General features: G+C 36.8%; 1 protein-coding gene across 1 annotated transcript in view; it reads left to right on the top strand.

Annotated features, from left to right (window-relative positions):
- Nucleotides 1-2,545: 2,545 nt before the first annotated feature.
- The window catches only part of LOC306948497 (ATP-dependent translocase ABCB1-like), a gene marked incomplete at both ends in the record, with an annotated part of 48,518 nt that continues 33,538 nt past the window's right edge, over nucleotides 2,546-17,525 (top strand). The window contains 11 exons of the mRNA XM_079538136.1: nucleotides 2,546-2,557; nucleotides 3,825-3,922; nucleotides 6,708-6,762; nucleotides 7,970-8,117; nucleotides 8,408-8,501; nucleotides 10,676-10,867; nucleotides 11,210-11,381; nucleotides 12,277-12,401; nucleotides 14,407-14,578; nucleotides 15,289-15,402; nucleotides 16,069-16,179. Of these exons, the coding sequence (XP_079394262.1) occupies nucleotides 2,546-2,557; nucleotides 3,825-3,922; nucleotides 6,708-6,762; nucleotides 7,970-8,117; nucleotides 8,408-8,501; nucleotides 10,676-10,867; nucleotides 11,210-11,381; nucleotides 12,277-12,401; nucleotides 14,407-14,578; nucleotides 15,289-15,402; nucleotides 16,069-16,179 (1,293 nt within the window). The remainder of the gene's footprint in view (nucleotides 2,558-3,824; nucleotides 3,923-6,707; nucleotides 6,763-7,969; nucleotides 8,118-8,407; nucleotides 8,502-10,675; nucleotides 10,868-11,209; nucleotides 11,382-12,276; nucleotides 12,402-14,406; nucleotides 14,579-15,288; nucleotides 15,403-16,068; nucleotides 16,180-17,525) is intronic.

Here is a 17,525-nt window from a genome sequence, read left to right on the forward strand (position 1 = left end):
TTTATTATTTTTCTTTTGAAGATGTAATTATATCTTCTCTCATTCTTATTTATGAGACTTGTTAGAAAAAACGCATGTGCTTTCCATCCAAGAATCTCTCACTAATAAGGAATTTCTAAGAGATAATTCAAATTTTCTCTAGAATTTCTTATGAAAAAAAGGAAAGATTGGAGGAATTTCTCCATCTGAACTTTCACACCAGCCTCCTTTGTGTTCATGAAGGAAGGTGTTTTCCCGACTGTCATCAAAACTAATCATTAATCATTTTTTCTCTCTGTAGCTGTATCTTAATTTGCCACATGATGGCCTCATTTACTCAGACACAACTATTTTAAACTGCATCTTCTTTTAGATTTTCTTTTCTTCATGTTTTGTTCGACTCTATGCAGACATTGCTTGTATTGAACTTAAAGAGCAATATTCTTAAGATCTCTTGGTCATGGACCAAGATCCCCACCCTATTCTATTCCACTCCTTTCTTTCCTCTTTTCCATCAATTTATAGTCCTGGAAGTTTTATTACTGAAGTTGGAGTTCATAAGATCTGGGATAGTGTTAAACTGAGCTACAGGCATTAACTGCTCTTCCAAGCTTGTACTATGTTAAGTATTCCTACTGAAGGTGAGCAATAAGGACAGAGAAAGTTTATCTTAGCATTTAAAGGAGATTAAAATGTTTTTGTGTGTGAAATGGTTAGATGTAAGCTGCTGATCCACAGTTGGGTACTGCTGGGGCAGCCATCAATATTTTGCCATTAATTTCCTTCATCGGGCAAGTCTTTCAGCCAAGAGTAACAATGGCCTGTAATATATTGTGCTTTAAGTGATGACACAGTAGGCACATAAATCGGCTTACAGCATATGAGTACCTTCAAGTATCAAGCCTCAGCCTATTTCTGTCATAGTTCCTCCACTACAAAAGTTGACTGAGAAGTATCAAATAAACAAAATGTGAATCTTGTCCTCTTCAGTATTTTTAGCTTCAGTAATGTGATTTGAGATACAGAATTTAGGTACCATTTTCCTGAGTGAATTACTTCTTTAAAAAGCTTCATATTCAACACTGCTCTAATCCTACATTGACTTTCAGACAGCCTATTGTCTTTAAAGAACAGCTATAAAAATGTATAAAATAGGTTATTAATAAAATGCTACAGTTACATTAAAGCGTTTCCCTTCCAAAATAATAAGCATTACAGGCATTTTAACATGAGAAAATACTTCTTTATTGTGAGGGCAGTTAAGCACTACAACAGATCTCTCAGAAAGGGTGCTGTCCCTCCCTTTAGATATTCAAAACCAGACTACACATGACATTAAAAAAACCTCCCAACCTGTGCCATTCTCTGACTGCAGGAAAAGTTAAAGTGAACCATCCAACCAATTAATAGATCCATTCCCTATGGTAGCTTTCAGGATATCAAAACAAATCAATTCATCACAAGAGGAAAACGGTTAGGAGAATAATGCTAGAAAGTTGCTTTCTCAGCTTTTTCCCAAAAAATATCCTTAACTTTAAACACAACAAAAAAATTTAGAAATACTTTACTACCTCTCAGATCAAAGTATCATCAACAGATGATGTATGATTCTGTGTGTGATTGTGTTTAACCTTTGTGCATCATTTAAGAGGAAGTTAATTGATCCACTTTTAGTTATTACTCCATTTGTCATAACAATATAATAAATAACATACAAACATATTGCTTACTATATATATATTATATAATAATTATATATAATTATTTCATATGTAATAAAATCATAGTGTGCATTTGTCCCAAAGATTGTTCAGTTTTCTTCATCTGGTAGGACTAACAGCTTTAGTTCAAAGCCATAAATCTGTGCTGGTTCTCCACAGGAAAAAAAGCAATAGAAATGTGAGATCACTCGTGTCACTCATGAAGTGGTATAAATTAGGGATTTAGGCAAAGAGGGCCTTTTCTGTTTAATTTATTTTACCCTTACAGAACTCAGTTCAAAAATGCAGAGACTAATCTACAATTTTCTAGTTTATTGGTTTGGTTTGAATCAGTGATATGGTTCTGAGTGCATTCTTTAGTCATCTCCATTTATTGTGTATTAGTTCCACTCTGAAACCTTGTGTCGTATGTGAAGTCAGTTCCTATCAAAGGAAAAAAAGAAATTCCATGTATGAATTGCCCCACCTTTTAATGGAGATCCTGGATTTCAGATCAGTGCTACAGCAGGGTCTACCAAATCTGCCAGTAATAGTATCTTAAGCAGAATTCCCCCAGAATCCTGGAGAGGTTACAGTACTGTGTGCAGGGCTTGGTGTTAAATTCCCCTTACCACTTGCTGTTCACAGCTAGTCCTCGCCTGACGCCATGCTACTCTTCATTCCTTCAAATGTCTTCTGGTTTGAAGTCCTTTTCTTTACCTGTCCATCTTCAATTGCCTTTTCCCCTTGTTCCAACCAGTGATTGCTTTGTTTTATTATTTGTTTTACTTATTTGTTATTTGGAGTGCATTTTCCCTTCCAATTCTCAAAAAATTTAGGGAGGAACAATCCAGAACCACACAGAAATGACGTTTCTAGTGAGTTGGTGCCATGAAAGGACCACAGGTTTCTCAAGCAGAAGGGTAAACCAGCATCTGTATTTAGAGGTTGCTCACATGCTACCTGCAATCACATAAGAGCTGCAACATGAAAAATTGAAGAAAATGAAGAGAGTGTTCTTGGAGAGCCAGGATAGCGATGGGACTTGGAGGGAGGGGCAGCAGCTGTGTATATCCCATAATGGCATATACCCAAATGGCAACACAGAGAGTAACACTGTGGAGGTTAACCCTGCTCCACAGTGGAAGAAAAAACAATACAAGTAATAAATAGCTACAGGAATGGGTAATTATGGTGCAGTGGGTTTATGTAGCACAGTTCTGGAAGTGGAAGCAGCCTCTGTGAGGAGAGGCCCCATACCAGACTCAGCCAATTCCAGGCAGCTCCAACAGCTGTGCTGCAGGACACAGCTGAGTCCCTCAGCTAAGCTAGAGCCTGTGGGAAAGGGCAACATGCTTTGCAGGTAGGGAGGAGCCATTTTTAAACCTTTCTATTCTTTCTCAATCACCACAGCGATTCCCATTTGGTTTGATCGCTTCAGCCTCAGAGAGAAGGTGGGGTTCGGTGCGCAGTGTGCTGGCATGCCCTAGGTGCTGCTCCACAGCCAGCCTGGCTCACTAACCATAGAAGGTAATCATAGAAGGAGTGAAGAATGCGTTAATACAGAGACTGCCTTTGGGAGGATTTCAGTGCACATACTCCCTCACAACCCTAACCAGCTCCAGGGGAAATCCTGGCACACGCCCATTATCCTGCAAGCACCCAAAACTCACTAGTTTCGCACAAAATGAACAAAGTCCAACCTCACTGCACAGTTCTAGCCAAGCTAGACCTACTGACTGCTGAATAACCTTCCAGAACAGGTGAAAACATTAAAATCTGCCCTCCTGGTAAGTCAGTACATTTACTTCGTCTGAGATAAATGATCAGTGTCTGATACTGAATATTTAAAAAATGAGCAAAAATTTCTAGTGAAATTTCATTGTACTTTAAAATGCATTCTACTGTTTCTTTTGTATTATTATGCTACCTTGCAGAAATGTACATGCTTTGAAATGAGATACTTCCAAGGAGTATCTCATTTGCACCCTATGCAGAGGATGCCACTGGGTTCCTGCTTCAAATCTGATGACAGGCTAGTTTCAAACAGCAAATCAGGGCAAACATTTTCAATTTCTTTTCTTTACATCCTCTTAAATAAATATTACTGATAGTTTTTCTTGAGGTACTTTGTTTCTTGTGCAGATTAAAATGGGTTCTGAAGAAGAAATAAAACATTATGTAAATGGAAGGGATGATAATATTGCTGTATCATTTCAGAATTATGGATCTGAAGGCAAATGGTAAGTACAGTCATTGATTTCAAAATATTCTATTAATGTTTTACCTTTAAATGCATAGGCTTAAATTTTGTTGTTAAAGAACACACAAATAATCAATGTTTTCTTTCTTTGGAGAAGTCTTTGATTTCCATTATTCTCTTTAGAGAGTACAGATAAGTATAGATGTAGAAGTGTATAAATATCTATATCTAAATATAGGTAAATCTCACTACATCGATGTATCTCACTACATCTAAACATAGATGAATTGTTAACAGACACATGCAGTTGACACATCCAGGTCAGGAGAAGCTGTCTGAGAAGCTTTGCTTTGGTAGAAGCTTTGCTTTTACCTTGATGCTATGATTTTCTGTTGGGGTTTTTGAAAAGTTGGTTGCTACAGTCATTCTTTCACAGAAAGGTAGTGGCAGCCATATCTGTCCTGCTTTGTTAAAAGGTTGAGCCAAAATACTGAGAAAACTGAAGTGAGAGTAGCTTATTCCCTGAAAACAGTGTAACTTTTTTTTACTAGAATCAAAGGCCAAATCAGGTCAGATGTCCAGCATGCTCTCCTCTCTACCCTATTCATCCCTTTCAAGAAACAAAAAAAGGGTTGTAGTGGAAAAGGGATTCCATGATTTAAAGAACTGCATGGTACTGTAATTTACTGTTTGACATCATATGCAGTAGAAATCACTTAATTCCCACATGGCTTATAGGACAGGATTTAAGATGGTTTGAGTAGGACTTGCAGTCATCAGAAACATGTCTTTGAATGTGGTCACTTGAAAAAGAGTCTTCTTCCAGTTAGGACTGATGAGAGTTTATGAAACTGTTGACTGGCACTGTCCTTTTCATGTCCTTTAAAATAACTTGCACCCATTACAGTGGAAATTGATCAGTATTTGATCAAACATTGAACTTTGTAAGTCAAGAGAATCCCCATTGCAAAACAGGGGGAAGAGTGACATTTTACCTACATCTTTGAAATGAACTGCATGAGCTTAGTTGTACCTGGATTATTTGAAGGGGAAACTTAGGTTATTCAGATAAGAGCATTCTCATGCCACTGGTCAGATGGTTTCTAAGTCAAAGACAAATTTTGAAGCTCATCTTCCTGTTTTCTTTTGCTGAAGGGGAGATATTTAAGTTCAGTTTAGACAAGGAGTTTTAAAACTTCAATGAATTGCCCTGAATTTGCCCTTGGATGGAAGTATAGTATTCTGACATTTCAGTGTTCACCAACTTGCATTCTTTGCATTGTCAGAATAAAGCTAACTGTTATCACTGCTGGCTATACTGTACCAAATTCTGTAAAAATGTCAGGTAAAAATAAAATATCTTTTGTTCTGCTTGAAGCTTAAAAAAAAACAAAACAGACAAACAAAAAAAGCAAAGACAAAAAATATACCCACCAGCCTTATTTCTCTCTCCAAGTGAGGTAGTAAATACAACCACAAAATTGTGTAGTATTTTAAGAGTATTTAATGGAAGTCTTAAGCATTATTGTTTGAACAAAGTGCCTTTTTTAATTGACAATTACACTGCCCATTTTACTGAGCCTTCCAGTTGTTGGGAATATCCTAGTTGGAGGTTGGAGGTACACAATTTAATCCAAAAGTGTCAACTATGAGTAGAGCAGTTTGCTTTGTCCACGTATAGGTAAATACGAATTATTTTCATCTTTTGATCTAAAGCCAATGCCACCCATAATGGCAATCCAGTGAATATAGGCTTACTATAAAAAAAAAAAAAAAGTAAGAACAAACAACAAACAAACAAATTAATGAAAACAAACAAGTCAATCAACCCATAATTTTCCCTTTAATAGGCTTAGGAGAAGATTAGTGCTTTAAATAGCCTTTAACTTTTTCAAGTGGAAGTAAAATTTCTGCATAATTTTAACTCTTTGGTTGACATTGACCTTGCAGCTCAGTGAGACACATTAATAACTCACATGTTATCTTGTGATAGGACAAGATACTACCCTGCAAACTCACAGTGATTTCTCTGAAATTCCATCTATTCATTGTTTCTTGCTAGTGCAAGGAATCTGATCACTACAAAGCATTGAATTCTCTCCACCTTCTCCAAGTTTTTTTCCTTTTCCCCTCTTTGCAGTCACTACTCATTTTAATAGAGCAGTTTCTTCCAAGATCAATTCTGTACACTGAGTCTTGTGACGAGAGGGACCAGTCTGTTATAATGCAATCTAATGGTCTGAAATCGAAGTACTGAGTTACATATGAGTGGCCTTTGTCAACCAGAACTAACAGTAGATTTGTTTTCAAAAGCTACTTAGAAGTATGGCTAGTAGCTACCATTAGGCTCTAGCCTAGGCTAGAAAGACTCAAATGGCAGCATTTAATAATCAGAGATCTTCCCATTCTCCTCTTTAGGGAAGGAGTGTAATAGATAGGAGTGAACTTGTAGAGTCTGCAGTGGAACTTTTGCTACATTATCAGAGTTCTACTGTAGATTTAGCTACAGTCATTCTTAATATTTTTTTTTTTAAAAAGTGGTGATTTTAAACAAAAGTCTCAGAGGCAGATTGTAAACCATTGGATGTCTACCCAGATAGACACTGTGTTAATATGATATGAAACCTGAAGGCTTCTTGAGAATATTTTTGATAATGTTCAGAGACACGCACTAAAAGAACTTTGAAAATCCTGACTTTATATTCTTCTGGCTCCTCCCTACATCTGAACACACTTAAGAGACAGCAGTTGTATTAACAATGCATGAGGCTTGCTTTGATGTTTGCAGTGCTCTTCCTTCTTAAAATACAATCATGATTTTTTAGCAGCGAGGACAAGAGGAAACCTGAAAAAATGAATATGGTCAGTCCATTAACAGTGGTAAGTTTAATGCTATTTGTGTATTTAGCAATCCCAGTCCTCTCAGTGTTGGAAATTTTTACTATTGCAGCTACATCCAACAGATGCAGACAGAGCAGTATTTGTAGATAGGCAGGGAGGGGTTGTAACAGATACTTGAAATATGACTGGTTGGAAGCACAGAGAGAAGGAAAATGAAAGCTCCAAATGAGGAGTAAGCATAACATATGCCAGACAAAATGTCTCCAAAACTAGATGTACTTCTTTAAGAACCTGGTATAGCTGCTCAATGGAATGCCTTTAAAAGGTATGCCAGAAACAAGGAAATTCGAGCTTCTACATTCTAGTCACTCTTTCTCCATTTATTCTAAATTATCATTATTATATGAATTGTTAGTCGTATCTCAGCCACTCCGTCACTCAAATCCAAAATTTACATCCAGCAAGAAACAGGAGGGTCATAGCAGATTTTACAATATAATTGCACTCATTTTTAAGCAGATGACTCAGAAGCACACTATTTTAATTTCTGTGATCTCTTCGTTTATACACAGGCCACAGTATTTTTGCATTTTATGTGCAAGCTCAGGAGGTTGTCTGGCCCAGTGCCCTTCCCCAAGCCAGGCTAACCATCACAGTGAGAGCAAGCTGCTCCAGGCCTTGTCCAGGCAAGTCTAGAAAATCCCCAGCAGTGACAATTCCAGAATTAAGTCCTGGGGCTTAACAATCATTTGAAGAAGTTTTCATTAGATATCATAACAATTTCTAACATTATACCTTTGCTTAGAACAATGTTCCCCCCCTCCTGGGGAATTAAAAATGCATGAGCTATCTGAATTACCTTGGAAAGGAGAGGATTGGGCAACTTCAGTACTGCACTCTCAATGATAACTGCTATAAGATTTAACAAGTTAATTCAGTTTAACAGTTAACTGTAACTCTTGGTAGACTTGGGTTTGATTCAGATTTAACTCAAATCTGCATCTTCTAGAACCTGAGATAGATTTAGGAAAAAAGATTTGTTTTGTAATGGAACAATTTCTTATGAAAACCATTATTTTATTCTTAAAAACGTTAAGTTTCTGGTTTGCTCTAGTTTTATTATTTTATATATTAAAAATTTATTCATTTATTTTGACACATTCTTTGAGCATTGTTAACACAGCGTTATCACTCAGATGCATTTGTTGTAAGAGAAGTTTTCAGCACAGTTTATTTCCATTTTCAGTTTCGATACTCTGACCGGCAGGATAAACTCCTGATGGCGCTGGGCACTACCATGGCAGTACTCCATGGGGCAAGCCTACCCCTTATGATGATTGTCTTTGGTGACATGACAGATTCTTTTATTGCTTCAGAAAACATCACTTATCCAGGTAAAAATTCCCTAGGTGGTGATGTTTCTGCTGTGGTTAGTGGTTGTAAAGTAGTTGAATTTAGTTAGTGTTTTTACTGCTGGTTATATCTGTGGTAACATTTTCACTGCTGGCTTCAGAAAACTCTTAGTACTGTGGAGTGTATCTTAAACTAATCGTGTTCAGGCACTAGAAAGCTGACAGGTCTTAATCTTCATTCAGCATTGTGTGGATAGGATTTTAGAGAAGGAAGTTATTATCTCTTTCAGCAAAAACAACTAACAAGTTTTTCTCCATTTTTTTTTCTTTAGCAAATTTTTCTTTATTGAACAGCACATTGGTGAATTTTTCCATGGAATTTTTTTCTTCTCTTATTTTGGGAGAATTGGAAGAAGAGATGACCAGGTAATGGGAAAGTTTTCATTCACTTTGTGGCTAATCTTTCCTTGTACTGAAGATCTCAAGCAATTGTCCTCTAAAGATTAAACTACTTAATCTCACTGTAAATACTTTGTGCAACTGAAGGAGCTCATTTTTTTTATGTCTTTAGGCCAGCATCATTGCACGAGTCAGGAGAATCTTGTAGTTTCTCACTAATCCAAATCTGTGCCAGATGGTCCTGCAAACCTACAGCTTTTAAGATGAGAGAGAGGCTTATTCTTCCTTTTCTCACATGTTGGGATTGCTTGTTCTCCCATGCTTGTTCTCATGACCTCTCTCACTCCTGCTCGCAGGTCCTTCATCCATGGAAACTGTAGATCCTGCTTTTACATAACTTCATTAGCTAATGAAGTTCAGAGCCAATTGTATGAAAGAAAGAAAAAACAAATTTATTGTAACTCAAAGAACCTGCTCCCTTTCTTCCCCCCTCGTCATCAAAAGTTCAGGCAATGACTTAGGCAAGTCATTTATTGGCTCCATGTTCCTACTGCACTGTAAGAATACACAATATTGTGCATTACACAATAAATGAATTGGCAGTTTGTTTTTGTAATGATATGAAATTCTGAGACATTGCTTATGTACCTTGATTTTCTACCAGAAATTAAAACTAAATGAGATGATTATGAAGTCATGCATGATGGAATTTCCATTAAATTACCATTTTTCAGTTCCCATTTAGTCTTTGCCACCACAAGCGCAGGAGTCTGTCCACCTTAAGGTCAATCAAACAATGAGTGCCTCTTGAGAGGGTAAACCAAGTATCTTTTTGTACCCTTCTATTGGGAAAAAGAATGAACAATGAAGGTCAGAGAGAATAAATTTGAAATGGATTCAATAAATATTTTTATATAGTTCCCAGTAAATATGCAGAGTTCATAACTCAGAAATATAAACTGGGTCAAGTACATACAATGACTGTGTATTCTTCACATTTTTTGAGTGGATAAATTTGAAGTACGGACTGAGATTCAATATGTGGTCTGAGAAAACTGTCTTCTCGTGAAGTTATTTCATGTTAATCTAACAGTGCTTTTCACAGTCTTATAAGGTAGTAAGCACCATTAATTTTCGAAGTCAGGCTGTTGGAGTACATGCTTTCATCATCTGGGCAACTCTGAGCTTACACTTGGTTGGATTCATTGCTTTCTTTCTTCCCCTTATGCCTTATCTCTTTTTATTTTCATTCTTTGCACTTTTCAGGTTTTTCTCTACTTTTCACTTCACTTGTCCTTTCTTTTTTCTTTTTAATACTCTGTTTATATTACTTTAAAAAAAAAAAAAAAGTTCTTAAACTTCATTCATGCTTCTTAATGAAGGGGGAAAAAGAATCTAAATATAAATATTGTGCATATTTGTCATGCAGAAAAGGTGGCAACACTGAAGGTATAACTTTCTCTGAGTTGTCATTACAGAAGTAATTCACAATATAATATATTTTTATTTTCCAATTAATTTTTACCAAAGATATTACAAAATAACCATAAATCATAGAGTTTCTCAGCCAGAATGCATTTCCTTGTGTTTTGCCATTAATTACATGATCAGACAAACATTTTTCTCCCAGGTTTGCTGTTTTTTGTAGCTTCTCTATTATGCAGCAAGAATTACGAGCAATGTTCAGCACTCGTGTATTTTTAAGCCATTCATTAATGCACCAATATTTTTCAGTTTAAATATATTTTGTTTAATTGTAATAATGATTAGAAGGTCTTTGACAGTTGTTTCTAACACAGAAGCATAGAAGTTGTTTCCTCTTTTTTTTTTTTTTTTTTTTTTGTAAGCATGGAGCCTTATTTTGTTTTACTTGCACAAACAGTTTACATTTTACGTCACTTAAGCATTTTTTTTTTTAAATATAAATCTCTGTCTTCGTGGACTTTGAGCCACTAATTTTTAAATTAAAAACTTCATACTGATTTGTGAAATTTGTATAATAAGTAGCAAAATACAAAGGCTGAAATTTGATTTTGAAAGATCTTAAAAAATATTCATTGTACGGAAGAAAGAAAAATGGCAGATACTTGTAATGGTCTTCATTTTTTTTTGAATGCACACATAAAGAACTGAATAATAAACTATCTCCGGGAGCCCTGTTTGAAGCAGAATTAAGCTGTAAATCTTTTTGTTTTTTTCAGATATGCTTATTATTATTCTGGAATAGGAGCTGGTGTTCTTTTTGCTGCCTACATTCAGGTTTCGTTTTGGACACTAGCTGCTGGCAGGCAAATAAAAAGAATCAGACAAGAATTTTTTCATGCTGTAATGAGACAGGAGATTGGATGGTTTGATGTAAATGATGTGTGCGAACTGAACACAAGAATTGTAGAGTAAGTATTAAATATCAGTTAATTGCTGAGTATTTAACTATTGCAAATCATTTGTAATATCTCCTTCCAAACAATGTTGTTTTATCTTATTAAACACCTCTATAAGTGTAAACATCTCATACTGTCATGTAGATAGATCCTGGGCTCGTTTAGGTGGATCCTGAGAAACAGAGATGTTGGAGAATGCTGCTCCATGCTCTCTGTGGCCGCAAACTTGGAGCTATGTTGAACTGAAGATGTTAGAAACATGAAGAAATACTGCCAGAGTGTGCTGTATCCAGAGAATTCATTTATATGGTGTCCACACTTCCTTATTTATTTGAATATCGTTTGTTTTTTCAGTGACATCTCCAAGATTAATGAAGGAATAGGGGAAAAAATAGCAATGTTCTTTCAGGCAGTGGCTACTTTTTTCACTGGATTTATAGTTGGTTTTACAAAAGGCTGGAAATTAACACTTGTGATCCTGGCACTCAGCCCTGTTCTGGGATTCTCCTCAGCTCTCTGGGCAAAGGTAGGCAAAAAGTGGAAATTTTCCTAAAAACATCAAGACTGTAATTCCTACAGCCCTGCTTGGAATTTGTAAGAATAAATGTAATCTAGCTCCTAGAGACCTGTGACCTTGTCTACATGCAGAAAGCTGTAGGTATGGTTTCATGGAATGGTATAGCTGAGGAAGTGCAGTTCATCTGCCATGGACATTTGTTGCTGTAAAATTTTTATAAATATAATATATGCTCATATGAAAGGGTAAATAATCTGTACCTTCCCCTCCTTCACTGGATTTCCATGACAACTGCACCAAAATAACAACGTAATGACAGTTAATATAAATAAGTATACAAATGAGATAAGGTTGCACAACTGAGGTTATGTCAGGTAAATTCTGGTATGGAACTGCAGTAAATTAGATTTCTGTGATAACGGCTGTCTGTGGGCTCTGATGCTAAGGTGAGGAGGACACTGGGGTCAGGGTATGGGCACAGGCAGACACAGCCAGGCAGCCAGCACACCATGAACCCTGCTCCAGTCATCTCTTTGCCATCTGCTCAGCTTCCAATAACTTAGTGAAAATAGTACACGAGAAGTAAATGCAAACTCCTCTGAGAGAGAAATGGATTCTATAGAACTGCTTCTGCTTTTGGCTAGAACTTTCAGAGACATCAGGATATTTAGCAGTCAACCTGGCTATTGAATTGTGACGCTGGGTAGCCTTGCCCTTAAGAGCTTGAATGATAATTGTCACTCTGTTTAAAATGTGCAGTCTTTTAAAAGTCTATATACATATAATAAAGTAGAAAGGAAATCCAGTACCAAAAAAATAAGTATCCATGGACATCAGAATGAAGTTTGAGCACATTCTGTTTTTCTTTGAGCAGGAGAGTTAATTCTTTTTTACTTCCACACAGATAATTTCCACATTCACTAGCAAAGAGCTAACTGCGTATGCAAAAGCAGGAGCAGTGGCAGAGGAAGTTCTGGCAGCAGTTCGAACTGTGGTAGCATTTGGAGGACAGAGAAAAGAAACTGAAAGGTGAGAAAAAATTCCCTTTATTTGGCTGTTTTATAATGGTATCTAAAAAGGTTTCGTCTTTGCTGAAATTTTTATTTTCTTTTTTATCATTTTTAAAGAACCTCATAAGATGATGCAGAGATGGACTCCCTTTCCCTAAAAATATATGCTATTTCAGGTTTCGTATACTTATAGTGAGAGTTGTAAGCAAAAAAGGACAGATATGTGACATGAAAAGGCAAGTATAATGCAAAGGTCACAAACCAAGGGCACAAACCAAAGGCATGCAGGTGTATTTATTTATACCATGGAACATCATGCTTGCCTTCTTTTTGATCTTTTATCTACAGATAACCATCGTGACTGCCATAGTTCGCAGAAGTTTTTCAAATGCAAAGTTCAGTAACATTTGTGTCATCCATTGAAAACATACACCGTCCCTTCCCTGGCTTGCTTCTCCCCTGTGTTCAGCTATCGCTGCTCCCTGGTCAGCAAAAGGAAGCCCTTTGGATGTCTATATCTTGTTTTCCAGTTCACCTCAGCATCTTTTCTTTGTTACCCAGTGCTGTTCTTACACCTCTCATCAGCTCTTTTTCCTACTTGTCCTTAAAGTACTTTCTGTCACACATCCTTCATTTCCACCCCTCATTTCCATCAGTGTAACAGTATACTAGAGGTTGTGATGGTGAAATGCTAAATTACTGCAAAGCATTCTGAAACTATGGCAATGAGATAGATATTCATAAATTGGAAATTAGCTCTATCAAATGAGACCATCTTGTTCTTGATATTCTACATCTCAAACTCATCTCATCCCTGGGCTGATGGCTGCTAATGAGGAAAATAATAAGAGGAATAAAAAAAAATAATACCTTGATGGTGCTGTATATCTTCACTTAACGCTTCTGTAAAGCTTGTTAAGAGAGATGAGAATAGGCCTCTTCATGTCCTGCAAAACTTATATATGACATACCAACTGGGGAAAAAAAGGTCATTTCTATTAACTGTGGATTCAAGAAGTAAACAAAAAATACTGGGAGGCCATTCTACTGCTTAAACAAAGATTGGGCATCTCTTTCCATCAGAACATCCACAGAGTCCCTGTCTACTAGTTTGTTCCTGTACCAGCACCGAACTTTTGCTTTAGTAGTTGCTTCCCATAGTTTTATTTTCCTGTGTTATTTGTAGAAATAAATCCCAAAGACTCTTAGGTATCATTATGCTAGCCCAATTGAATTAATTTCTTTTCATTTTCTCACACAATATAGGCTTTCCATTTCACTGATCATCTCTATTCAACGTCACCTTTTCTTCTAACATCACGTGTCTAGTTCTGTAAGAACTAATTAGAACAAAATGAAAAAAAGTGAATAAGCTTGAACTAAATAAAAAATTAGAACACCTTTTATTTTTTCAGTAATTATTTCTAAAATGGACTTGCCAGTTATCACCTCCAAGAGCACACGGGTCATGTAGCTACCACTAGCATTTGATTCTTTAGTCTTTGTATTTACGTTAGTCTTTCACTGTTAAACATGTGAAACTGTGTGTATTCCCTCTGTCCATTTAAAAATCCAAGCACCAACCCAATAATCTCCTCCACATTTTCCAAAGAGATACTGTCAGAAAATTATCCCATTTTCTTCATATCACTAGCTCTCTTTTCTTTATGATATACTTCAATGCTTACACAACATCATTTTCCTTGTAACATCAAAAATGTTCTCTGGCATTTGGAAAACTGCAAAATCACAAGTTTACAGCTGGTCAGCATCTTACTACAGCCATTTCCACTCATCCAAGACTTGGTCCAGCTTTAGCTGATCAGCTCAATCTGCCATAGCATGAAGGGCAGTCAGTACATTTTCCTCCACTTGCAACATGATCTTTTCAGGATTTGATTTCTGTTTACTGGAATGCTTCATTTAGCTTTGATGTATGCTTTGGGGATTTTATGAGTATACACAATGAAAGAAAGAAGAGTAATTCCCTGCATGTTCTGCTTTTTTCCTGCTTTATCTTTCAGATATCAAAAAAATTTGGAAGATGCCAAACGTATTGGTATCCAGAAAGCTATTTCAGCCAATATTTCCATGGGTATTTCTTTCTTTTTGATATATGGATCCTATGCACTGGCCTTCTGGTATGGAACCATTTTGGTACTCTCTGATGACTATACAATTGGAAAAGTCTTTACAGTAAGTATTCACCAGTAGCTGGACAATGTTTATGAAAAGTTCTGAGCTGATCCTGTGTAAACATGTTTAAATTTTGAATCTGGTTGATGTTAGCTATCCAAACTGCATTTTTCAGTTTCTCAGCCCTGCTAACGAAGTAGATAAAAATACAGCTCTACGTGTAATGGATATATTTCTCCAAGTTGATAGCAACATAAAAATCACTCACCACAAAGTGCCTTGTTAAAAGCCAGCCTGCATCAATAAAAAGTAGAAGTTGTTGTTTTTTGTATTCACTGGATCTTTGCTAGGGGGCTGAGGTTTGACATATAGGAGTCTAGGACCATGCCAGGAGGTGGCAAGCGTGAGAGAAAGACCAGGCACACTTCAGGTACAGTTTCCTTTGTAACTAATTCAATGCTCAGTTGCAGCTCACTGACCTGAAGTCATTATCTGCGCTGATATCGGAGTGGACCTTTTTTGAAAAGGTTGGAATGCAACAATATGGCTGAAGTTTTAACCTCTATCAGAGCCTCTTAGCTAACAAGTTTACATCTGTGTTATTTCAGCAGCTCCATCACAGTCAGGTACCAGGTACTTTGAGGAGCACTAACATCGCAGAAAGCAGCTGGAAAAGAGCTTCTCAGATAAATTAAGCTATCTAAATAGAGCTATGAATACCAGATGCATAGTGTATTAAGTCTATCTTTTCCTTTTGTTTTTATTTTTAGGTCTTTTTTTCTATATTAGTTGGATCTTTTAGTGTTGGACAGGCTGCACCAAGTATGGAAGCATTTGCCAATGCGAGAGGAGCCGCCTATGCAATATTTAGTATTATAGACAATGTAAGTATCTTTGCCATGGATGTCACTGCCATTTGAAGATGATTGAACATCAGGCTTCGCTTCTGAATAAAAAATGAGCAAGCCCAAAGAACTGTGCATTCAATGTCATAACATTTAGAAATTCTACCTAACAGAGTTATGTATGCGGGACAAGTGTCTAGATACTGGGATGTGAGCTTGTAAATGACCAAGATGAGAACTTCTACCTGTTATTGTTTTACTTGGTAGTTCAGAAACTCAAATTAAAGACGAAATAGTAATTATATTCATGCTAACTCAATTAACTACCTGAAATAACACTGACAAGGGTACCATGACTGAAAATAATTAATTTGAGCTACAACAGTTACTTACAGGACTTCTGGTCCGCACTGGAGTGGCTGGCAAGGACTGCAGACATTTTGGTACAATCAAACCACACTGACAGAAATACTATTTTACAAGTAATTTGCCAAGTCACTGGCAGATTCACAATGACCTGGAATGGTAACTTCATGAGTTGATTAAGTGGTTATTTTCAGTCCGCTGTTTGCAGTGAGGCTTTCTGTGTATGCCTTTATGTATGGTAACGTTAACTTCAGAGATTTCACAGCCTTGCATTATGCTAAAATGTTGTTAGCAATCCAATGTGTGTTTTCCTTTCTTTTTTTTCTTTTATCTGCACAGGAACCTCAAATTGACAGTTCATCCAATGCTGGCTATAAACCAGACAACATTAAGGGGAATTTGGAATTCCAAAATGTTTACTTCAGTTATCCTGCTAGGCCAGATATTAAGGTATTATGCATGGAACTTATACAGATTTCCTTTAAGATAATTGTCTCTAGTATGAAAGAATTTACATCTTTCTTGCAAGCTTATATGTAAGTAAATATCATGAAGAGAATTTATCCTTCTCACTTCAGTGAACAGCATTTGGCTGAAAGCTGAAATTGCTGCAGTGTTTCCATTTGAATCTTCAGGTTTTGGACCAGGCTCTTAACTTTCATCTTACTCCCAGAGCGAGCTTCCCTGTAAATGTCCCCCTCTGTAATGAGTTTATTTCCATGTAAAAACTTTTAAATCAAAGACTGATTTCTCAGATATCTTGAGGGTTTGAAAGAGATTGTCTCCATTCATACTTGCTTGTTTTCATGTCACTGGAATCTCAAAATTCAAAATATTCTTGACAAAATGGAAACTTTTCAGGAATTTTAGTATTACTGAAATAGAGGAATGTTTGCTTTGCCTTATTCATCTGAAACAAGAAGAATTTTGGCAAGTGTGTTAAATGGAATATCACTGTGTCATGGTTTTATGTTTTTTGGTTTTCAGCATTCTGCATCATAACATCATGTAGTGCACTGGGCCTTCTAAGTTTAGAACTTCCTCACATTGGCTTCCTTCTGGGTTACTTGTAGTGAAATAATGTGAAGTTTTATGCAAATATACAAAAATAAATACTTGTTTTTTATTGACAACTGAAAAAGAAATATCCAAGAAAATGTCTCCTACTGTCTCATTGCACAGAAGTTTACAAATCTTTCTTCTTTTGGAGAATCTTCTTTTAGAGAAAGCTGCAGAGCAAAGCTCCTGTAGGCCGACTGTCAATGGTTTATGGGCTGGTCCGGCCCAGTTCCGTGACCAGCAGGGCGGAGGGATCTGCGGATCCGCGCCTCTGGGAAAGGGGAAGCAGGGGACCCCAAAATACTTGAAAACAACAGCACTAATCTGAGGTGGAACAAATGATTTTACTAAATATAGTATTAGTAAAATACAATGAGAGAGAGAGAGAGAATCTGTTTGAATTGTATAGACCTCACCACAATGCTGGGGTGAGAAGTGCAGTCCAGTTGAGTGACTGAAGTACAGACGGCAAAGTGCAGATGGCGAAGCGCAGGCAGCGAAGCGCAGATAGCGAAGCGCAGACAGCGAAGCGCAGGCGAAGAAGAAGGATCAGGTGTCCTTGCATGGAGTTATATCCCCTTGCTGACCGCAAAGCCTCCTGGGGAAATGTAGTTCTTCTCCGTCGGACGAACATTCGGCAGATATCAAACCCCACCCCCAGTGCATTACATGATGTTATGGTGTGGAATACTGATGACCAAAAATCATAAAACCATGACATTCCACCCCTTATTCTA

Source organism: Tetrao urogallus (assembly GCF_951394365.1).
Source record: "Tetrao urogallus genome assembly, chromosome: 7".
NCBI lineage: Eukaryota > Metazoa > Chordata > Aves > Galliformes > Phasianidae > Tetrao > Tetrao urogallus.